We start from the raw sequence: 26,330 nt of genomic DNA, 5'->3' as shown, positions 1-26,330 counted from the left end.
GGCTGGTGACGACATCGACTTGTTAACAATGTTCACTGGGAACTCAAACCAACGTGAGATTTTTTTCAAGAAATGTGGAAGAAGCAAAGCCACAGATGTGATCTATTCCTCATCTTCTCCTCGAAATACACTAAAAAACTTGAGACTTTCCTTTTCATCCATCAGTGGGTGTGACTCGACATCTGATTTCTTTAGCTAAGGGAAGATGAAAATATTGTCCATGGTAAAAAAAACACCCGAACCTGGAAAAGGAAGCTGCTATTATTCTCAACACCTGAAGAGATAGCAGCAGCAGAGGAGCGGATAATTGTAGTTGCTCTGTAAAGTGGCAATCTTGACACCCAGAACCTTGATGAGCTGCGGTATCACCTATTTGCGAGGGCTGCAGTGAAAACTAGCTTCAATCTCGCCAGGTTACCTCCTACACAGGACGCAGCTCAAACCCAAGATAATGGCCAGAGATGCAGCTTCACAACACCTCGTGCGGCTACAAGAGGGGTTGTGGGAACATGTGCAGCTGCAGGAAGACAAAGCTAAAGGGTTCTTTAGTCTGCAGTCCCTGCTGCGGGTCCTCATGAGACAATGCGTCAGACATCGCACTTGAGGTAGATTACCACTTCCCAAAAAGCGACGATCTGAACAATATTGAAATGCTGGAGGATGAATTGTGGACAGATCTCACAGAAGAAATCAACGATCCTGCTGCAGGTGTTTCCAGTGGAGAAACCGAGAATGCTCAACTAGCCCCTTTCAAGAGGGCAAAAAGTACTTAAATAATATGAGTTTACTTCTGCTTTTCATTATTCTTATCATTAACTTAATTTTATATTTCAATTTTTAATACATGTTTTGATATTGAAATCATGAATTATTCTCTTTTTCTTTCATAAGATCCCCTCCACACAATAAGTAAAAGGAGCAAAACAATATTACTTGATAAATATCATCCATTTCAGAATTTGTGACATGAATGGAGAGGAAGGGAAGGGGTTTTTGGTCATGAAATGTTCAGATTAGGCTTCGATAATGTAAAACAAGGAACAGGGCTAGAAATGAGAAATATGAAAAATTTAGGGAGTGGTTTTCTGTAGGTCCCCTCAAACCTCTTCACAGTACATTGAAATATGGGAGGGGGCATTTCCCGAAGATAACACTGTCCAAATTCCCAAATAAAAAACAAAATATCAGAACCCTATTTCTTGAAAAGCGGGGTCAGACAGGGAGGATGTATGTCCCCAGTACTGTTTAACTTATACATGGACGAATTAACCCACAGGTTAAACAATGCTAGAGTGGGCTGCCACATCGGAGGTCTATGTGTTAACAATATGAGCTACGCAGATGATATGGTTCTGATGGCACCGTCAATACGGGGATTAAGAATTCTCCTGAAAATCTGTGAAGAATTTGCTCACCAAATCAACATGATCTATAATGCGAAAAAAACATCACTGTTGGTCATAAAACACGGGGAAGGCCCAAAAAACATTCCCCCAGTCTTTTTGAATGGTGAGATTCTGAAAACAGTAGAAATCACAAAATATCTAGGACATGTCATCAACAACAAGTTAACGGATGATGAAGATATTGACAGGCAGAGGCGTGTACTGAGTATAAAATGTAACATGCTCAGTAGAAGATTTTGGCTCTGTAGTCCACGAGTGAAAAGGACGCTCTTCTTAGCCTTTTGCACCACCCTGTACACATGCGAGCTCTGGGCTGATTTCAAGAAAAGAACAATGGAAAGGCTTCGGGTGCAATATAACAACGCTTACCGATTGATGTTCGGACTCCCCAGGCACTGCAGTGCCTCCTCAATGTTTACAGAAGGGCGAGTTCCAGGATTTACAACTCTGTTAAGAACCAGGATTGCAGGACTGAGGGAAAGGATAAACCATTCCAGAAACATTCTTATCATAGAATCCAATGACTTCAGGATCGAGCATTGAAGACCATTGGAGAAAGATACTTGCTCCCACAATCCTAGATCCGATGGATTCCCGTGCTTCTCTGCTTTAATTTAATTTTCAATTTAATTTTTAATTTTTTAATCTCTTTTTATTTATTTTACTATATGTAAATACTATCTGTACTTATATTATCCTCTATGGGATGTGTGGGATAGCACTAATCTCCCCACATCCTGGAATAAAGATTTTTTTTTTTTTTTAATCTTCCGATTTTGTTGTCCGGGTTAAATCTTCCCCAAAGGAAAAACTTAACCCTTCCACTCACTTTTCCACAAATGATCATCTAGTCAATCAACATTATGTAAGTGCATTATATAAGCAAAATAAATACAAAACAATACAAGAACAACACGTCAACTCACGAAAATAATTCACCGATTATTTATTTATTATTATTATTATTAAAAAAAATTCCGAATTCGAAAAAATTGTATTTTGAAAAGCTGTGTTTTGGAAACTATTGAGTCTACAGAGACGGTTCTAAGCTCAAATTGTAGCAAATTTAGTTTACTTTGAACTACGTGGACTCATGACGTATCTACCTACAAATTGATGTAGATAATAATACATGGGCATTTTTCACAATATCAAATAAAGATTAGTACAATTTTTTTTCAAATGACCCACCACACCTGGGTTCCTAGAGCTGCCTTTGATTTTAGTAGTATGCTTTTCTTAAAAGAATTGAGTATTTTTACAGAAAAACTATTAATTATTAATTCATATTCAAATTGCATATCTACGGGCGTAATCAATTAATTTGTGTGAATACTTTAAAGCATAAAGTTAATTAGAATCAAAGTGTATCTGATAGTATTATTACGCTAGGGTCTGGAAGATCTAGGCCCTCTGATTGGTCGAATTCAAATCGTATGTTTCGGGTAAATCCCGCATAGGGGGTCTGCAGGCAAAATTTGACCACTCTGCCCCTCAATTTTAACCAACCGTAAGGTTCATTTCGGTTTGCAGGCGACCGGATCCAAAAAAATAAGACTTTAAAAGACCCAATTTCATACTGAAATAGGATCGCCACATGTAATATGAGATTTCTTCAAAAACATTGTTTCTGCTCATATAATTTTTGGATAATATCGAAGAAAATATGTTTTAGAAAGTTCATAATCCATTGGATTAATTACATTACAATGAAAATTATCCACAATTACATGATTATGTTTGGCGTTTATAAAAAAATCACTCGTTCCTTGAGTATGGCCGATACTCATGGCGACTATAGATGGCCGACAGAGGGCACCTCTGGCGGTATAAGAATGAACCAAATGACTGGCGCAAATATTTAAATATGCAGCTAACAATACACATAGTTATGCAACATTACTTGACCATTAACAAGCGTTTAATAAGAAGATTTCTTCTGGAAGCTTATCACTTTGTGATGGCATTATTTATTTTATTAAAACATAAATAACTTTGTTTACATCGCTTTATTATATACAACCTCTACATGTTTCATGAACGAAGTTCACCTCATCAGGAGTATACATGGAACTAGTGAATCTGAGTTTGCAAATCATCTTTTGAATAATGATCACATTTTCGATAAAAATTAAGGTCTTAAAATACTTAACTCAGGATATAAAGCATCGCAAATAAATAATTTTGAAATTTTAGAAATAATTCCTAATTCTTATAAACCCAGCCTACTCTTACCCTTCCCCCCTCCTTCCACTTCTTCTTTCCAATTGTAATCTATATTTAATTTTTGACTTCGGTGTATACTTACTCCTGATGAAGTGAACTTTGTTCATGAAACATGTATTGGTTGTATATAATAAAGTGATGTAAACAAATTTATTTGTTTTTTAATAAAATAAAGTTTAATAAGATTACATTATTTTATCTATTTCCGTTGTATATCAATGCTTATGTACCCAATAAAATGTAAATATTATATTTATTTATTTATTGGACAATTTACATAGCGCCGCTTCTGTGAGATATCACCTCAGGGGCGCTATATTGTAATAATCTATCTTTATATATAGATTTTTACTCTCCTGATGAAGGTGTATATATAATCTAACTTTAAACTTTATTAGATACAGTAAAAATTTTAGGTAAAGAATTACCATCAGTTGGAGTAAAATTAACACCTTTTAATTAAACCGACTGCTAATCTCATCGCACAATTACCCTCCTTTTATTCATAAACACGGGTACAAATAATTAATATGTATTAATCTATTATTTCTGTCAACTTTGATTTAACTATCCTTAATTGTTGTGACAAACTATACGATATTGATTCAACTTATAGACATTGACGATTGTAACACATATTTAAGCACTGCAAGTCTCATATGAGCAAATTATATTAGATACGATAACAGTTAATATCAGTTGTAGACATGTAGTCAATAATAGTGTTTCATTTGAAATAATCTATCACAAATACGTAAAATTTCATTTATTCAAACAACTGTCATTTTTATTATGCCTAAATTGAGCGTGTTATTATTCATTAACTCCTTCCTGTTCTATGTTTTAACAATATATATCACCCTCTCTCTGTGAATGACCTAATATCTACCTATTAAATGTAACTGTTGTTAGTATCACTTAAACTGGGCGAATCCCAACCATGTGCCGCTCGCAGGGCCTAGCAGCAACACGCGGAGCGGGTTTTTAACTACTAGTTTTAATTATTATTTTAAGTTAATTATTTATTTAGTTATAATGTATTTCTTTTCTCAGGCTTGCTATCTGAAATCCATCGAGACTCAGCCCAACTTTGCAGTTGCCTGGAGTAACCTCGGATGCGTCTTCAACTCGCAAGGAGAGATCTGGCTAGCCATCCACCATTTCGAAAAGGCTGTAGCTCTTGACCCCAACTTCCTGGATGCTTACATCAACTTGGGGAATGTGCTGAAGGAGGCCCGTATCTTCGACAGGTAGGTTTTGCACAAACTTGAATTTAATTTTCTAAATTCAATACCATTTTAGTCTAGCAAGTCCGACTCACACTTCTAGTCCGACTCGCACTTCTAGTCCGACTCACAGTCACACTCCTAGTTAATGGGTTTTTATGATCGTATTATCAGTTACTCCATGATCCGTCCCCAGTCTCCGAATCCTCCTTAAGTCCTTGTAATAACAAGGTTCCATCTGACAGCAATGTTATTTATTTATTTATTTATTTAGACGCCGTAAAAGGCTTTTACAATATACATGATTTATGTTTAAAGTGGTTCACAGGAGCGAAACAGTATTATGTTAAACAGAATAATTACTGAGAAATTATGTTGAAAATTAAACAAAAATAAAATCTGGTATACATAGGTACATTAGCATTTTTATTTTCAATCTGTACAGTAGTTTAGTATTGAGGTTATTGTTACCTTCAATATTGAATTTGGTTGAATTTGCTGAGAACTAAGAGTTAGCTCTATTGAATCAGGGCTGTCAGTAAGACATCTCATAACAATTTTGGGAAAAATTATAGTTTTGATTAAGTATATAAAATTATTAGATAACACTCTTCTGTCTGATATCTGATGTAAGTGCATAGTTTAGGTTCTGTGATAACTTATGAATAGAATGGTATTATGCCTAATAACATTGATAATTACGACAGAGGTATGTTATTATAGCCTTCTTATAACTATATTCCGTGCAGTTGAACACATCTACTACTTCTGAGAAAGCATTGCCAACTGCATGCAATCTAGGTATAAGCGAGTTTCTAAATGATTCAGTCCTGATATTGTTATTGAAATTAAAAAGAATTTTGGATCGAGTGGTTCTAGTGGGTATATGGAAGGTAATTAGGCTTAATATATCAGGGCTGTCTATAATACCATTGACAATTTTAAAAATAAAAGTCAAATCGGAAATAAGTCTTCTATCTGAGAGTTTAAGTAAGTTTAATTCTTTCATCAAGTGATTGTAATTTATTGATTCTATAGGTAGACCGAGTTTATAGTTAATGTATCTTAGGAATTTATGCTGAATTTTTTCAATAGAATCGGAGTGGATTTTAAAGTAAGGACACCAAATAGGAGAATTATATTCGATTTGACTTCGAACAAGTGAGGAATATAAGATTTTTAGTGTTGAAATATTTTTAAAGTCTCTGCCATTTCGGAGAATGAAGCCAAGCATTTTTAATCCTTTGTTGGTGACTGTTTCTACATGTGAAAGAAAGTTAAATTTTGAATCGAAAATAATGCCGAGATCGTTAATTTCACTTACAGAGGCGAGAGAAACATGTTATGGGATAATGAGATCTGAAGTAGCTTTCTCGAGTGCTCATTATCGCATGAAATTGCTGTGTCAGATGGAACCTTGTTATTACAATTGTTTGTATTATTACCTTATTATTCCTAGGGTTTGTAATGACAAATTCGAAGATCCACTGCAACTCTTTTAGAGACAATGACTCGCTGTTGTTTTTCTTGATGTTTGATTACTTCAAATTGTGTTACTTTTTCTCCTTTGTTCATTTTGTATCTTTTTGGAATCGTTTTCTCTTCTATCTCTTCTTGTGTATCTTTGCAGTCACTAATATGGAATCTGAGATAAGTAAATTTATGCACCGTATACATATATCCCATCCAAGCGGCGCCAAGTTATTGACTTGCTGCAGTACGTTAATTTTTACGTAATATCAACATATCTTAACCTTTTAAATGCCAGTAGGTAGAAGTGTAGCTGTGCACAGCAGGCCGTGAATTTTTAATCAAAATAAATCTTATTTTAAATCTTATTTTTAAAAATTAAAAACATTACACCTTGAAAGGATATTTAAATGACTTACCAAATTTATTCAATATTCGACGTTTTTGCTTCCCTTCACTTAGATAAACATATTTAAAAAAAAACGGGACATATGTATGATACAGAGGCTCAAAAAAGAGCGAGTTAACTCGCTCTTTTTCTATGGCTGGCCTGCTGGGCACGGACAAGAATGCGAGTTAACTCGCTCTTGGCACAGAAGCGGTTAAATAACGTTTGCTTTTGGTACAAAGGAAGCTTGGCAAATCATAATATTTATTTTATCCTAGATCAAAACCTAAGTACATATACATATCTTGAACATTTCAGGAATTATCGATATTGAAGTTTGTCTTAACCAATGCATAATGACTATTTAACTGTCTTCTAAACTTGGCACGCATCTTGAAAATGAAATTCAGCATATTCTTGTGTAGTCAGATAAATACAATATCTATCGATGACTGTACCTAGACAATGTTTTGGAAGAACTAGTGATTCGGAGTCAGAGATCAAAATTATATCCGGCTTCAACAAAAGCAGTGCTCACCGCTGATTTTCCTTCGGTTTTCATTGAGGTTAAAAGCAGCTCAATCAGCACATTTTTCTACCCAAATCCTTCCTGGACCAGACAAAATGCACTACCAAATGGTTCCATGATATTTCATCAAAATGAAAATTCAACACACCTTTAAAAAGTGATATAGAGTCATTAATTCAATACACCTACCAAAAGTGATATAGAGTCATTAATTCAATACACCTACCAAAAGTGATATAAAGTCATGAAAAGTGATGAAAGAAAACTAGGTTAAAAAGGTTACATAGGTAACTATTAAACCTAGTTTTTGTTTCATCACTAAAAAGGTTACAAAGGTAACTATTAAACCTAGTTTTTGTTTCATCACTTTTCATGACTTTATATCACTTTTTGTAGGTGTGTTGAACTGTCAGAGATACCCGGTCACCACTAATAATAAGAGTCCCAATATCCAACAGTTGGAATTCGCTAATGTTGGGATTCCCTAAAATTATTATGATTGTTATTCATTATTTTTTGTTTGTGTACACGTCAATGCTATTTCCAGTGAATATATTCATTATTTGATATTCCATAATTACAGAATGTTGAATGCATAGATCAAAAAATACTCTAATTGCAATTAGGATAGCGACCAGTGACGGCTATCCCTCCAGATTTCGCATTATCGTGGTTGCTACTGCAAACTGTCAAATTGAATAATCAATATTATGGTACCTACCGTCCAGAAGAAAGATGGAGATCCAAAAAAGCGGGATTTCTAATTTTCTCTTATTTAATAAATCAAAACCAAAATTTCCTCTTAAGGTTCAACGCGACGATCATTATATTCTACGTGTTCGTAGATGGTGTTAATAAAATTTTTATTAAAATAAACTTTTTACAAGTTTTGCTTTATGATAACGATTTTTCAGTTTGCGCCTGTATATACGGAATATGAATATGAATAAATAGTTTTGTCCATATAAAAACTCAATTCTCTATATGGTATCAGTGATTCAATCCAATACCAGCCCGTAACGACCTTCAACTGTCAAAAACACAAAATGGCACTCAATGACCATTTGATGATAATGTTTCTGAATTTTTGAAACATTTGAATTTCTGCGAAACCTGTCCTTGGACTAGTAAGACTCATGAAACTTTCAATGAAGCAGTGCCTTGTATGTCACAGAAGTCCAGAGAGCGCCATACTCAAAACTAATTTAGGCTAATACAGGGTTATATGCAGTGTTTCGCTTCCTCCTTCCTTGGCCGAAGTTTCAGACAGGCTTTCAATGTCCATCTTCAGGGCAGATGTGTAGATTGTGATGAACAGTACGTGTATAGATGGAATACCGTGTTGCCTGCGTTAATCCTCTCTATGTGGGTTTTGGCACTTAGTTCTATAGTTTGTAATAACCGTGTAATACCATATACTACAAAGTACTAAGTTTAGCTATGTCAACCGCATTAATAGTTATAGGGTTTTATGAAGTTAAATTACCTCCATAAATAGACCGGCTTGATGCGTTTTGGGTCTTCTCAGCATTTTAGTCACAAATCAAAAGTATGGCCAGTTTCTAATAAATTTTAGGCAATTGCCGATTTATTGGGATGGCCGAGTTTACATTCTCAAAATGTTTAGAGATTTTTTAGAGATGGTCCAGCAGAGTTTGTAGACAAAAATCAAGAGGATACTTTGTTTTTGCAGACCTCCTTGCATACATGTTTAAATGAATTACTTGAGGGATAGTACAGCGCCCTTGAGGTGATTTTGCACAAAAACGGCGCTATACAAGTCATCCAATTATTATTATTATTATTATTTAATTAATTTTTAAAGAATTACCGACAGATTTTAAAGAAGCTAAAAGCCATGCTGCTTTTCGTGGGTTATGCCTAAATACGATGAAGAATAAGTTTTAGGTGTATTGTAAAGTGTCCTTAATTTATTTATTTATTTTGTAAGAAACAAACAGCTTTTATATAATATATAATGATAGATATATTAATGTAATAGAAATAAGTTAAAAGATTTATACTATTTATAAAAATGTTATTTTTTTATAACTAAATAAAAACATACAAAAAAAAATTAAGTTTTCACCTCTTCCTCACGTTCTAAATGCAGGTGTCCCACAAGGATTGGTTCTGTTTTCGACTTTAATTTTGTTATACAACAATGACCAATTCGTCATTACTCGAATGTCAGTACAGTCTATGTCCTATGACCACTAGTTGTCAAGCTCCCAAAGGGCACACATACTCAACGGCTCGGAGGGCTTTAAAGCAGAGAATGGACGGTTTCCTTGAGAAAGTTTCCTCTTGGGGTAAGGAGCTCGTCACGAGGATTAACACAGACAATAAGGTATAACTTCTACAGACGTATATCCTAATGCTGGACATTACAAGATTGTCTAAAACGTTGGCTTAAGATGCAGAAAGTCTAACGCGGAATAATACCCCAAAAATCAATCAAGTAACTTTTCGTACGTATATGACGATAATTATATATTAGCTATTAGATATTAACCTAACCGCCGCAATTTTTAGGCACAGATTACTAAAATTACACTTCGTTCAACTTAATTACTACAAGAAACAATTATTTACGCGGGAGAGGTGGTAAAATGTGTAGTTCATTTATAAAAGTGCGGCGGTTATGGAAATAATTACCTTCGATTGAACTTACGGTTTTCCGGAGAAATAACTTTTACGTTAATGGACATGGAAACCGGGGAAAGTCCTGCCAACACAAACACATATGGCCGATATGGAAACGGTCAGTCCATCTGCTCACGGGTCAACTGAAATTAAATTAAACACTGGAATTTTTCAACCCCCTGAACAAATTTAATGTTTTCCTGCTCGGACATGAATCTGACATCTCTTGAGGCATGGACAAATAGCAAATCTCTAGAAACAAAAAATCGACAACTAAAAAAAGCGCAGGCGGAGTTGCGAGTTATGTAGATTTATTTATCGAGCTTTCGAGATCGTTTAATCTATTTATCTGTCTAAATAAATAACGATAATATATAAACGCTCACAAGCTCGGTGGATATATCTTATTTAAAATTATTATTACATTGTAATATATTTTACTTTTGATGTGACATTACTTTTTTAAATCTATCTAAATATATAGAAGCGTTTCTGTGGCGAGTGGTGTGGCTTTGTTTTTTTTTTTAAATCAAAATCTATAGTTTTATTCCAAGATTGATGAAATTTTGAACACTTGACCTTCAAACAAGATAAAGGTGACTGTCTACTTGAGACTTCAATAACCACCCCTTTCCCCCCCAAAAGCAGAATTTTGATACTTTTTTGTGATATTTTGAACACTGAAGTTCAAAATAAGAGGAAAATTACTTTCTACATTTAATTTCAAAAAAACTCTGGGTAGCGATTTCCGCTAGTCGTCACTAAACTCGGTGTAAAGCCATAAAAAAAAACACTGAACTTTTCAAATCAATGTTGTTTGATTTCAAATTCGATGTCAAAGATCATATTTGAAAATAAGTAGGTATCTAATTTCAAAGGCGAATTAAAGCCTATTGCCTTTAGAAAGAAGAAAGCCTTTAGAAAGCTCTCTTGCCCTTAGAAATCATCCAGAGAATATTAATAAAAATAATTTTAAATAAGACAAATGATTACCCCACCATCAGATTATTTAAAGAATTTAAAGTCCCTCCTCTGCTAATTATTTATAAAAAAACATCACTTTTACAAATTCTAAAAGATTGCACAAAATTATTTCAACAACGAAAACTAAACACTTTTTTCGAACAGCAACATACCAAATGTGCATGGTTCTAAAACCACCCCGTGCTGGAACACCACAACAGCTCAACAATTTTATAAATATAGTAGAGTGAAATGGTTTAACCAATTATCTTCAGATTTAAGATTACAAAAAAATTACGTTTAATTCAAAAACACCATTAAAAATATAATTCAGTAGTATTTCTTCAATTATTACACTTTTAAAATAATTTCATAATTCTCGAAAATAATATTAGATATCCTTTTTTCTGCTTTCTTCTCTCTTCTTTTTTCTCTCTTCCCTTTTTCTATTAATTTTTCACAACAATTGTTTGTAAATTTTATTTTTTTCTTTGTTTAAAATGAAAATATAGTTAAAATAGTAATTAATTACGTTTCTTCACCTTTTTAACACGAGCGTTTGCTAAAAAAAGGTGTGTTGCGATACTGTTTTAGATATAAAAAACTTTGTAATATTTATAAATTATAACTATACCTCTTTAAACTAATGAAGAATAATAAAAATAAAATTAAAGTTTACTTTATCATATTTCCAGATAAGTTTTGATTTTTATAACTATTTTAAATGCTCCTAGGTTGAGATATTATTATTACTATTATAACAGAATGTGGTTTTTTAGATTTAACGTTTTTCAACATTTTCAAGATCTGATATATTATATGGGCCAATACATCAAGATTAAGATGAAGATCTTATGAATTATATATTTATGTAGGTACTCGTATATGGGCCTGATATTGCTAATGATTTTTATCTTAGAGATTATTTAATTATAAATGGATGTTTTTGACATTTTCAGTTAAAAATGCCTTACTTATTTTATAAATTAGCCATCAGTAAAATAAACACAAGAACGTACGAATAAAAAAGTGTCTATATTTTAGGGGCCGTTCAAGTATTATGTAAGCACTATAGGGGGGCAGGGGGGTCTTTGCTTTGCTTATTTTTGATGACATGGGGGGGTGGGGGGGTCGAGATAGTGATTACGTCAGCACTGCTCAGCAGTAGTTATTTTTTTTTACACATTGGCAACCCACACAATGTCTATGTTTATATACATATTCGGGGATTCCCACAAATATTTAATACGTTTAGGTACTCGCTTAGAAGCGAATGGGGGAATTACCGCGCGCTACTCACTTTTATAAGTGCTGCTTATGAATCAATAAAAAAAAACAGAATACATTAATAGAAAAATGCATATAGGTACCAATTTTTACGTAAGCATGGGTGAGAGGGGGGGGGGGTAAGAGCTTTGCTTACTTTTGGTGACAAGGGGGAAGAGGGGGTAAATAATTGTAATAAATCTGCTTACGTAATACTTGAACGGCCCCTTACTAAACCGTCGTTATTTAGATATCTTGATTAAATTTCCAAAATTGCTTTTTTTTAATATGTTATATAGTAAAACTAATCGCCTTTGTAAAAAAAAATGGGAAAAAAAGTTCCTGCTGTGGAAAATGTATGGAAGAGTAAAAGTTCCATTCAATTTATAGACTACAAGGAGAGTTATTGCTGATTCTAGACGCTCGTCTCAGTTTTATGGATTTTATTCGCTCATTCACTGAGAGAATTCTAACTATTTTTGTGATCTATTTTCAGACAGTAGATATGGCGCGACTGGTACATCTAAGGGCACAGGTACCTACTATCCTTGGATTGGCGCATTTTAATAATAATTAATAATTATTGTTGCAACTGATGCATGAAATAGGCCAAGCTACGAGAATTACTTATATAGTTTTATAACGTGTTGTCTTGAAAGGTCGATACAATTCACGCCTAACGGGACTGACAGATTAGGCTAAATGCTGAAATAGGCCAAGCTACGAGAATTACTTATACAGTTTTATAAAGTGTTGTCTTGAAAAGTCGATACAATTCACGCCTAACGGGGCTGACAGATTAGGCTAAATGCTGAAATAGGCTAAGCTACGAGAATATAGCGTGGTCTGTCACAGGTTTTATTCGAATCGAACTCCTTTTTTGTTTAAACATGGATAATATGAGATCGTAGAGGTTAGGATGATTAAAATTGGATGCGCGTCGAACGCTATAACCATTGGCCCGAATTGAATGTTACCATTACTGGATCCGGCAGGCGGCGGGTCATTTAACACCCTTTCTAGACAGTGTTCATATTTAGGTAAATTTTCGCACTTTTTTTAAGGCTATCGGATAATCAACACCTGCGATAGGTCACCACAAATGGTTCGCTGTGTTTGGTGACTTAGCAGGGGTGTCAGGTTCATGGGGTGTGGTTTAGCCAGGCCTTGTTCTCCAACTGCACCGCAGTGGGAAGGTTGTATTGGATGCACACACTGACCCTTTTTGAGATTTCTACCTCCTCCTCATATATTTTTCCAGAGCTTGTTATCCTTTCTTTCCCTAAAAAGACCCTCCACAACCCCACACAGTACACACACACACATACATATATATGTGTATTATTTAGACAGTGCTTTCATATTTTGGTACTTTTTTACATTTCGACAGCTGCTTTTTCAGAGTACATAAATGTCACTGAATCCGGCGTGCGACAGGTAATTTCTCTCCAGTTTTATATAGTGTTTAAATATTTTGATAAATTTTAGCATTTCGACAGCTGCTGTTGCTGAGTACGTATCACTGAATCCGTCGTGCTACAAATGTAGGTATGTACAAATGTAGGTATCTACAAACCAATAATCTGTGTCACCGCACGCAACCTAGGCATATTTCCATTTTTATTGGTGTATGTTTTAAAAATATATTAAATATTTTTGGGTGATGTGCGGTGATCGAAAATAGAAAGCACGATATCTGGAATGTGTCTAACATGTGGCTACTGTCAGAATTGCCATAAACTATTTAATAAGCAATAAAATAGTTTGGCATGCATCTAACAAAATTACCACTTTGAATTTTACGAGCGCTGGCGCTGTAGCTACCAAATAAAATTAGTTTTCTTTCTGAATCAAAATATTCAAAAAAATAATATAAATCTAGGGATAACGGCTATAATAAATTTTCAAATTTATCAACCTTGCACTCTTTCATTTCTCATTTTTCTCTGCCAATTTGAATTCGCGGTCAACTATTGTAATTAAAGAGGAAGCACACCGCATTTAACGAGGGTTTGTTCGAGACTCACATTTAATTAATTCTGACGGATATTTAATATCAATATTTTAGACGGATTCACTCAGAATATAAGTTATTTATTTTTACGATTAATAAAGACAGTACCTTGCCATTAAAACATACGTAAAACGGTTTGAAAACATTGTAAAACGTTTTTAAACATTAGCTGTAAGCACCAGCTTTTGGTAAGTGGTATCAGATGAATTGGTAACTTCCCGAGGTATTCAGTCTAAAAGATTTTAATAATTTATAATCAGAATTAATTAGAATATACCCCTCGGAAAAATCCATTTTTGGCCTGTTGGGGAAAATCCACTGTATTTTCTTATACGCATAGTTCAATTACGTTGTTAAGATTCCGACTTCAGTTGACTGAAGCACTCTTGGAGGGAATAAGTACATTATTCCCCCAAGCAACCACTGAATAGAACAGGGTTATTTCGGGTCGGTGTAAGTTTTCCCGGGGTCAGGTTGTCTGCCCGAAGTGCAATGGGAGTGCTTAACACAAATGCAATGTGTGTTACTGATTTGTCGATAATGCTGCCGCAACTCTGCGCCAAATAATTCCTTTCATCTTAGTTCGATCGTGACGATGTTATTGTTCCGTTGCTCTTGGCCGTTTGATTGGGCATTCGACCTTCCTGCATTATAGACTCCCGTGACGTCAGGTATTGTGTGTTTCGTCGTATAATGCAACATAGCCTTTGGCTGGTGATTAGGTTGTCGCGAAATCGCCGCTGCAACGCGTGCTAACGTTATTGATCGTCATTTTGCATCTCTAATATAATGTATTATTTAGGACCCAAGTAAGTGTTCGGCTGGTTCGTTGGTTTATTTAATTGTTTTGTAAATTATATCTTCACAAGAGTGACACACCTACTGCAACCCATAGTGCTATCTTTACTGATACAGCCACAGCAATGCGAATGTATTTTTGTGATATCGCCGAAACTTCCCTCAAACACTATAGTGACTTGGACTTCAAGAAACTTGTGTGTCGAGTATATCAAAGCTTAGTGGTTGGTACTACGCCCTTCTCAATTATCATGATAATGTCTTACATGCTAGTAATTCATCTTAACAACTTATCCGAATAATAATATCTTTATAATATGTGCGAGTATCTACATCAGGCAGTGTACGATCAAAGAAAATTCATCGGCCTGCGTCGACGAGTGATATAGTCCGGAAATGATGCAATCTCAGAGTGGAGTATTTAACTTCCCGGCATCTTAATGCGTGACAGTTTCAAATGAGATTCACCTTCCATCCACCATTCTGATGGTGTTTCGAAACGGCGGTATTTTGGTCTGAACATCGTCGCCGGAAAGTTGTGGAAACCGGAGTTCTGAAATAGCAGTCTTGTTTGCAATCTGCGATGAGGAAATTCGTTGACAACTGGAGCGAGATTCTTCACTGCTCATCGACCATCAAATAAGAGCTTCAAAACGCCATTCGAAGATTTTTGCGCTTTTCTATTTGTCCCACTCAGAAATTGTATAGAATCTGACTAGAACAGCCCAAAAGCAAAGGTTGCCGTAAATTGCGTCTAAACTTTTCATAAAATTAAAATTCATTTTCAGACTTCATTTGCTCAACTTTCACGTTTTTTTCCCTTTTTATAAATAATCTAAAGATTACTAAACACACGTCAGTATTTAACCAATTATTAAGAATCGAATATCTATCAACATATTTTTTTCTTTGTTTATTGATCATAGATTGTAGGTATTCTAACAAAACGACGTAAATAGCATTCAGTTGTTGTACACATCCTCAGATCCTTACCGCAAGAACAAAGGAGACCCCTTTTTATATCCCTTTGCGGAATAATAATATCTACGTATGAACGTTTTATTTTATTTATCCCTGTGAAACTCGATATGTAGATAGATAGTACCCACGAACCACATTCCCTGCAATCTCTTATTTTCTTCTCGACGTGTGCACACGTTTGTTTGTTGTGATTGTATTTGTTGATAGGGCGTTTCATGTTAATGCTGAAATACGATAATGTACAAATATTTTGTTTACACCTTTTTATTGTAACATTGTATTCATTTTATATCGAGGCTAAAAGTTGTTTCTTCGAAATTTAATCGAGTCCTTCTTTTAATTATAATGTATTGCTATGTTAATGTTAGGGTGATTACGTCCATCAACGGCGCCTTTATTGGTCTTGAGAAAACCAATTAACAGTCGAGAACAATGTTCAATGTAAATATATAATAGTTTACCGTTCGCCAAATAACATAATCATGTAAACAGGCGAGCAGTAAATTTGAATTTCTAAACAATTATTACATTCTACAAAATCTGTATTAGAGATTTTATCGGCGAATGCAAACACACCTCAAAACATAACAATTTTACTAGTTTTCTTATACTAGTGATGTAACGATTCCGATTTATTGCGATTATTTGAACAACACTCTTAGCATTGAGATAAGTAACTAACGTTCACGCCGTTTCTGCATAGATATGCAGAGAGAAAGGATCGCCATGCGACGCGACGTCGTAAAATTTTTCACTTTGTTATAATTTTATTTCACACCAATGCCGTTTTCATTGACTAGGGCAATTTAAAAATGGACTCGCCCAACTGTTTATTTGTATTCGAGATACAAAATTTACGCAACTCACTCGTAGGAATTCAAAAATTCATAACAATGGACTCGCCAAGTGTGCCTGAATTTGAAATACCTTATCTACAAAATTTTCCCAAAAGGTAATCCAGGGGAGGAATATTGGAAACATGATAAAGAAAGCAGCTACAATCAGAAGAAGAGACCAGTGCATTACGGATAAACATTGTCGTGAAATTAATTTTAACTAAATTTACAAACAAAATGATTATATTATGTTATGTTTATTAACTTTAAAAAAAAGTGTAGAACCTGCAGACAAGCTGCCTTGTGGCAGCACAGCGTGACTACTTTTTTTTTTAAATATTCTAGTAATATAAAATTTTGATAATAAAAATAATAATTAAATAAATATAGGTAATTCATTATAAGTTAACCTGTCAAGTATAGTGGACCAACCAATCGGTTTGTGGACTTAACCTGTAGGTATTAGGTATATATTCACTTCCATCCGACACGATACATTGACATGATACGAAACAAATGACACGAATAGTTACTAAAAATAATGAACGCATACATTGTATACGATCAATAAAAACGGTAGCTCCCGAAATATACGATAATAGGGATATTTCACCATCCTCTTTATCAAGATAAGTTATCGTTTATCATAACAAATACAGGTAAAAAAAAGACGGCCAACTTATTCGATATATATATATATATATATATATATATATATATATATATATATATATATATATATATATATATATATATATATATATATATATATATATAGCCACTAATAGGTTCTAGTGTCGATACCGAATAATAAATCCGGACTAAACTTTATGCTATAGACAAGCTATCAAGAGGTTGGTTAAATACCCCTAATTATCGTATTCGAAAATGTGCGCAAATCTGTGACTAGAAATTAATTAATTGATTGTGATTAAATTAAAAAAAATTAAAATAATTAATTAATTAATTAATTGTGTGCGAAATTACTGTTTCCGGAGTTTTCCACGTATGTATCGAATTGTCATGTGCGGAATAATCAGTGCATATAATTCGTGTACGGAATAATCATAACACCATTTTTAAACTGTTTAAGAATTATATTTCTTTCAACGTCAATTTTGAGTATTTCTCGCACAATTACGCTGAAACTCTAGTAGGAACCAGGCGCATTTGTCGACTCGGCAACTAACCATTCAGTGATGCTAAATATATATGCCACAAAGCTTATGCGGAAATTTGAACGCCCTCATTAACACTTTAATGACCAGAAGTAATGTTTTTAAAATGTTTAATCAATAAATCATATTTTTTTGATAATTAATCTGCCACCTCGTAAACATGCAGCGTGCTGTTATTATTATAATTCTGTGTACGCACGTATGAACCGAAGCTCGAGCCGAGCCACTAATTACGGGAAAGAAACGAAGCAACAGCAAACGGCGCGAAACGCCCCTTGAGGTTGCTTCGTTCCTTTCCCGTAATTCGTGTTTCGGCTTGGGCTTCGGTTCGAAAATAGAATATTCGCAGCATAATAACACTGCCCACTGCTTAATTTTATATTAATTTACCTGAAACATGAACTTCCTTCTGTTTTTTTACATTTGTTTTTAATTTTTAGGTAGGTGTATTAAGTATCGAAAAATTCAAATAGGTACCAATAAAATTCTGAGAATTAAACTTGTTCAAAAAAATCCTTCTCAACAACTTTCCATGGTCTTCTTTCAAGAGTGTTTAAATTGATGATATTTAATATTTATACAGAAAACTCGGTTTTAAGTCACGTTTTATTTAAAAAACACTCGTATATCAGTTGGTATACTTTTATACTATTTCAGTAAACGAACATAGAAAATAATATTTATTTATTTCACGCCTATTAAAGCTTTTATATACATATATATAAAAAATATTTACGAAATCGTACACGCAAATAGTACAGGAAACGACTATTTAAAACAATTGCACAAAAATAAATAGAAAGACAAAATATCACTGAACTTGATCCACACAGCATGCAGGCACAAAACATAAAAAAATTATATAATAAATCAGGGGTATCAAACAATGAATTAATGATTTTATACAAACAGGTTAAATCGGAAATGATTCTACGATCAGATAATTTCATTAAATTTAATGAACAAAGTACGTTATCGTAATTTAGGTTTTCTCTAGGAATGCCCAAAGCATTTTAATAGCTAAATCGTTAAAAAAACGAACAATGTGACGTCTTTTCTTTATGTCTTATTTGACATAATAATATTTAAATATGTTTCGTTTAGATTTATTAGTATTCTCTCTTCTTCAATGAAATATTAAAATAGTTTTTATTCATTTTTTTTAAATTAAACTCAAACTAAGTACCTATTTTAACCATAAAACTTTCACATCGATAATAATGGCCGTCAAGTGAAGAACCGATTTTAATTTTAACGAAATAACTATTAAAATGAATTATTTTCCATTTTCGGTTACTGAAATTGTTGTTTTTCATTTTTATCTAACTGAATACAAAGTGTTTTTGTAAATAAAATGTGCTTTTTAACTGTGTCGCACTTTTCTGTATATTTAGCAAATTGATCTAATATTGACTCTGCCAAGCAGGATCTTATAATTTGTTAACATATCATTTAATAATGTCTTAGTAATTTTCCGATTATTTTGTATACTATGTACATTTTGACGTATCAATAGATCTTAACTTTGTTTATCAATTCTAACTCAAACCATATCCAAATCCATCTCGGTACGTAAGTACAGAGTGTTTAAAAAATACATACACCATAATCGTACAGGGACGTACCTAATGCCAAATCACTATTTTGATTAATCTTTATAACGAATTGGTGTACATTATGGATACCAAAAAATATGATTTAGATAAATTGAAGGTTTTCCTATCGCTTCGCTTTATTAAATTACAAATAAAAAAATAAATTACTCAATAAAAAATATAAATGCAAACTACTAAAAATTTTTTTAATAGAAATGTATGAACGCATAATGGAAACGTACCGAAATGGAAATGTACCGAAGCATTGATTACACTGATTAAACATTCCAAGCTGTCACTATGTAATAAATAAAAATGAATAATTATAGAACATAGATAAAAATAGGATTTTTTCCTTAAATACTATGATTATTGCTAAAACTCCGGGTGGAACTGATTTGAATAGTCAGGTTCTTTCCACCATAATAACTGCTCTTCTTCCCACTAATTACATGAAACATTTGATTCTTGAGACGTCACAACGACGTTATTCCGCTAAATATAATTATGTTCACGAGGACTTTAGCTTACCACAGCCAAAAATAAATTATGAAAGATGACGTCTTGCCTCGGGTTTTCACGGACAAGCATTTTCCCGACGAGGAGTGGCGCCCTGCCAGCCAGGCGGAACTTCAACCAATAATAATTGATCTACGCCCAATCCTGGCAATCTAGATTCCTTGTTATTGAAAAGCATTCCTCTTTTGCTTAATTATTTCTAAAATCTCCAAGTCATTCAACAGTTGAATCATTAATAACGAATCCAACCTAACCTTAAACTAGATTATTGACAATTTATTGGCCAACTTAACTCAATTAACACCTACACTACTAACTACTACGGCACTACAATAATAAAAGTGATTTGCCCTGGGACACTGTAAAACGACATAAATTTAAAATAAAATATTAAAATACTCTCTAAAATCGTAGATGATAGACTCTCTAAAATATACATTTACAGAACTAAAAAAATGTAGAGATTCCCAACAATTTATCTATTTTCAGAATTTGAAGATATTATAAAAAATATTGCAGGGGTTTTCAAAAATTTTAATTTTATTGTTGGTAAAAGTATTATAAAGGAGTTTATCATTCGAGAACAATAATTGTTTACAATACATGAAAACTTGTATTTTTTTTTAATTATGGTACATATAGGTATTTATAAAACTTAACTTATAATAAATATATATATTATATAATTAAAAGAAATTCATATCGGCAGTACGAAATAAATTTAAATGTGTCCTCATTTGCAGACGGACCGTCCCACGGGAGGCACTAAAAATGACTGCATATGGGAATACTTTTCTTGTTACTTTTTAAAAATTATTGTAAAATATTTAAATATTTGTGCCCAGATCTGGTCACCACATACTGCTACAACCAACAGTCGTCTTCTTCTATATTCTACTTCTTCAACGCTTGTGTGCAGACGCGTCCACGAATGAGATAATGTATTTTCCGACATTTTTTTATAAATAATCTGTTTTTATAAAATTGAATAACATTATTATATTATATATAAAAGAAAAACTTTAATAACTTTCAATTTAACTTCATCTTAACCCAAAACCTTTGGAATAATCCTCCCGATACTTGGAACTTCTTAGTCCTACCACCGGTCAGTGGCTGGGACGTCGCCGTGTGTTCAATTTCTCGGCTGGCTAGGCTCCTCCATCACGACACAAGCAATATTTTCCGCTTTCTGTTGTAGTAGGAGATTTTAAAATTATTTCAGGTTATTCGTTACCCGGGAATGCATTTCTTATAAAAAAAATGTGTCAGGGCCAGTGGTAAAAATCCGATCACTCGCCGTACACCGGCTGACACTACTTTCGTAATAACTTACTTTTTACAATTAGAGAAATCTTTTTTTTACTCTTCAATACCATAAACGAAAATATTCTAAAGTGTTACTTACTTTTATTGCGGCCAGAAGACGGTTCTCAAGTCATAATATGAGGCTTTCTTGTGAATAAATACAGTACTATGACTTTGTGTTACTTACTTTTATTGCAGCTAGAAGAGCGTTCTTCACAATACAAATAAGTTATAATATGAGGCTTTCTTGTGATAAATACAGTACTATGACTTACTTTTATTGCAGCTAAAAGAGCGTTTTTCATAATAAAAATAAGTCATGATTTGAGGCTTTCTTGTGAATAAATACAGGACTATGACTTTGGAATTAACATGCAATTTTGCGACGCACTTTTTCACTGATAAAATAAATATATTTGAAAGTGAAGAATCGACAAGCCAGAATAATATATTTTTAATTATTATATTCTTGCCAAGTGAATAAAATATATTTTGGTATGCTGGGAGCATTTATTAAGGTTCAAGGTACAATAATAAATGTATGTTAAAGGTTGATTGAAATCAAAGGAGAACATTGTGAAGTTGTTTTATTATTAATTTAATTTTATTTATATTAACACTTAATAAGGGTTAACTGCGGGTAATTAAGGGTACTTAAGGGTTCTCAAGTCATTTGCCGTTTTCTTTTCCTTCTTATTAAGTTGGTGTATTTATTCTAAAGAGATGAAACAGTATGTGGCGCAGAAATGCCCATGTTACGCCGAAGATTTGAATTAAGGATAACATTTGTCCTCAACACAGAGCACACTCGCCGTGCTCGCAAATGATAAAAATGTTGCGACAGCATAAACTGCACCACATTCTTCGGAGAGTCAGCTGTGACAAGAACTTTTTTTTAATTGAATGTGAAGTGTCGGGCTTTCAAGTGTCAAACTTCCTTCCACATCTTCGTCTTCAGCACAGGAAACGCAACACCTCAATATACCTCCGTGCTCACTTACGACATAGAAACGCCCCACAAAAATGTGTTTAGTGTCCTTAATCCAGTTCGGAACTTCCTCGTTATTCTTCAAGTAATTCATCAGGTCTTTTTTTTCAACCATTAATAATATTTCATTATCAAAGTCGGTGTTCAGTTTCACCTAAAATAGAAGAAAAGCAAATAAGCATTTATTAAAGAAAATCACATCTTTTCTGTCGCGATAACTAAAACACAGCGTCTTCCTAGAGATTTTATTTACCACAGCAGTATTGTTCCTACACTGCAATGATAATATCCCGTGATTTTTCAAGGATCCGAGCTAGTTTTTATTATGCGTTAACCCCCAGTTGACCGATTGCGCTTCTACTGCTTCTACCTTGCTCGACATACATCTCTATCGGGTAGTTGGATGTTACGTACATAACCTCATGACGCAATCTTCAATGTCTTGTTTGTCTCTGTGTTTGACATCTTCCTGTCGACATCGTTTATTAGTAATACAGAAGATCGCATCATCTCAGGCAATAGATGATATAGTATAGCAATACCGGATTCCACAACGTAACACTAAAGTCGGGATTTATTTCAGTGCAGAAATTCTGGGACTAACTACCATTTGTATTCCTCTTTGCCCAGAATACTAATGGAGTGAAACAATTATACCAAGTCAGTGGACATCTTCAATTTATCTTTAAACATATTTAAATGTTGTTAATAATAATAATTGTAAGCAATTCAGTTATGTACAATAAATAATGCACATTTCTTAAAAATCATATAAAAGCCCCGAAAAAGTGCGTTAATTAATAAATAAATATTATATACGCGTGATTTTCGTTCTCCTTTGAAATAATGCATCCAGTAAGGGAACGTGGAGAGCTACCCACGACCGGAACGTATATTACGTCTTGTTTAAATGGAGGGAATCAAGAGGATGTGTGTATTTGAGCCGAAATTAGAATTTCGTTTGCCTGGTAAATAACTGGAAACAGAAAGCTTATTGGGCATTTTTCCCATTCTTTCCCATAATTATGTCAAATAACTTAATAATATACATACTATTCTTTCTAAAGGAGTAATCTGTACAACGGAATTACATATAAAAGTGAAAAGTACACACATATATATATATATATATTTAAGAATAATAAAATAGGGCGAAAAACCTTTTTTGAGAAAATGTCTAAATCGGAAATGCCACCGCACGCCCCTGTTTTTGATAGATCTCCATTTAGAATTGAAACTTTGCTTGAAATGGCTCTTTTGTGTATTAGCGACTATCGATTTGAAATATTCATAGATGAAAAATTCAAAAAAACATTTATTGCACAGAAATACAGAGTACAAAGGGTATAGGTTATAGGTTACATCCTATTTCTTCCAGTTAAAACAACAAATACACATTATATATAACAAAACCCGACAATTACATTCTAACATTGTTGCATAGCTTTTATCAAATGTAATTTTATTCTTATTTTTTATGTTTCAAAGTATCTGTCAAATTAAAATTATACTACCAACCATGTAAAAGCCCTCTGGGCGTTAAATAAATAAATAAATAAAATAAACAAATATATGTAAATAAAAAATAATAGAGATGTATTTAATTTATATAAGGTTTTCATTTAAAGTGTAATGAAATTTGTTTAAAAGAAATGTTTTTAGTAATGATTTAAATTTGATTTATTGTTTTGGTGTTTAATTCGTAGAACTCCATTTAATTTTTTAAATAAATAAAATTTAATAATGTTATAATAATTAATAAGTTCTGCAAGTATTTCTGTTATTTTTACAGTTTTTAATGTGACAGCTGTTTCGGCTTTTGAGGCCATTATCAAACTGTGGATATGTCCACACGGCGACGACTTATTTATATGATTTTATTTAGGTCATTAATTTTAACAGGTGTGCAAACACTGCTGGATTACCAAATATTTTGATTATTCCAATTCTTAATGAATAATTTTTGACCATTATAGAAATTTAAATGGGTGGGGATAAATAAAATCATATAAATAAGTCGTCGCCGTATATCCACAGTTTGATAATGGCCTCAAAAGCCCAAACAGCTGTCACATTAAAAACTGTAAAAATAACAGAAATACTTGCAGAACTTAATAATTATTATAACATTATTAAATTTGAGTATGACGTGAAAGGTTTTTATCTACTTTAATGGCCATGTAGTGTGGTCCTCTTTGAAATATAGTTTTGTTTGCTTTTGGGATTAATAAGTTTTCTGTGAACCTTGTAGCGTGTTTATGTGTTGAGTTTTTTTGTGGGAACTTTTCTGCAGATGATCGAACTAACAGGCATAACTCCATTATATATAGGTCCGTCGCTGTCAGAAGTTTGAGATTTTTAAAAATTGGTCTACACGAATCCAGGTGATTTTTCGTATGCACCTCTTTTGGACGATAAAAACATCTTTGGCGTTTACTGAGTTTCCCCAAAAAACTTTTAAAAATTTATAAAAAGGTACGTACGGTGTATTTTTGAAATGCTGAATAAACATTTCTATGTGGCTACGTGATACCTATCTCTATCTATGTACGTTGATTTCATCAAATAAATTGAAGGTTGTGCAAATCAACTATATGAATAAAGAAACTCAAGCAAGGAGAATATGTGGTATGATCAAGTGCACCATATAATTGAGTCGGATCATTGAAAGAGTCAGAATAACAGAAAGGTATGTACCTATGAAGTGAAGTATTACGAAGGAAGGAGAGTGAGCCGAATTCTCCTGTGGGTTAATTATTTAATTGCGGAGCGTATATCCAAAACAATTTATATTTCGTGAGACGGTTTTGAGTGAATTTATTATAATCTAAATGCACATTCAATAGACCACTTGACGCCTTTTATAATAAATTTAAAACAATCGTGTGGATAGATCTTTCTAGTGAGATTTCAAGTCAGAATTTCGACAGACATTTTGACGTAAAGTTCTCGACTTAGCGGCTTACAATTTTTTTTGGCAAATTTTTTTGTCATAAAAAATTATAAACCGTCTTTCCGGCTTATAAAAAAGTAGTTTGATTTCGAATATAGTTTTTTTTTAAATCGCTTAATATCAAAAATACGATTAAAAAAATGATACAGAATGTCTTCGAATTTTTACCTGAATCGAATTTTTTTTTAAAAAGGTGTGATAATGGCCTATCAGCCATGATGCAAAATAAGAAAACTGTATTAATTTGTTAAAAGCCATCTTTATTTAAAAAGGAAGTCGTAAAGTATCACAAAATTGCATTTATATATTTTTATATTATGTCGTATAAATTTCACATTCCAATTAATTTGCATTATCTCAACCACCATAGTCCATTGTAGGCTCTTGCCCGTATCATGGCAGTCGTAACATACGAGTATATTCGGAAAAAGTCTTCACCAAGAGATATCCTGCGTTTTATTACAACAATAAAATTATTTAATTTTACGAATAACGTATTGAGTAAAATCTCAAATGTAATATTTAAGAAATATAAAGTTAGCAGCCAATAAAGAGGTGCGGTGAAAAATGAAGAAAAACTTTAGTAGTTCTTATTCGAAGAATGATTCAGTTAAATATGACCGAAGGAGATAGGGTCCCATTAGCTCAGTTGGTAGAGCAAAGCCTCGGCAACGCGAAGGTTCTGGATTCAGGTCCTAGAAGCGACCGTATCTTTTTTCTGATTTTTCTGTTTCAATTTTTTGTTTCAGAATCGCTAATATTGTCTTCAATCATTAAATAAAATTGTTTTTATTGTTATTGTTTTTCAATTTTTTGCTGTTTAAAAATGTTGTTTTATCTTTCATAGTACCTACCTACTTCTAAAATAATATTTATAAATTATTTATACCGTTAATACGCATAAGTGATACAAAACATTTGGTAGGGAATCAGAAATAATGTTTCAATGGTATATTTATATAACCGGGGTCTACTCAGAAATAATGAAATGGGATAATAAAGGTCCTCTTTTTGATAGGTACAGGTAAGTAGATGTTTGG

The 26,330-nt window shown here is 33.1% G+C and overlaps 1 protein-coding gene across 1 annotated transcript in view; it reads left to right on the top strand.

The window, feature by feature from the left end:
* Nucleotides 1-26,330, top strand: part of LOC149412306 (UDP-N-acetylglucosamine--peptide N-acetylglucosaminyltransferase 110 kDa subunit-like) — a 118,978-nt gene that overhangs the window by 62,111 nt on the left and 30,537 nt on the right. The window contains exon 5 of the mRNA XM_089645911.1: nt 4,686-4,882. Coding sequence (XP_089502037.1) covers nt 4,686-4,882 — 197 coding nt within the window. The remainder of the gene's footprint in view (nt 1-4,685; nt 4,883-26,330) is intronic.

The sequence above is a fragment of the Hesperophylax consimilis genome, chromosome 23, assembly GCF_061612785.1.
Source record: "Hesperophylax consimilis isolate HC1 chromosome 23, BYU_Hcon_1.0, whole genome shotgun sequence".
NCBI classification, from domain to species: Eukaryota; Metazoa; Arthropoda; class Insecta; order Trichoptera; family Limnephilidae; genus Hesperophylax; species Hesperophylax consimilis.
This window is presented reverse-complemented; position numbering and strand designations above follow the sequence as displayed.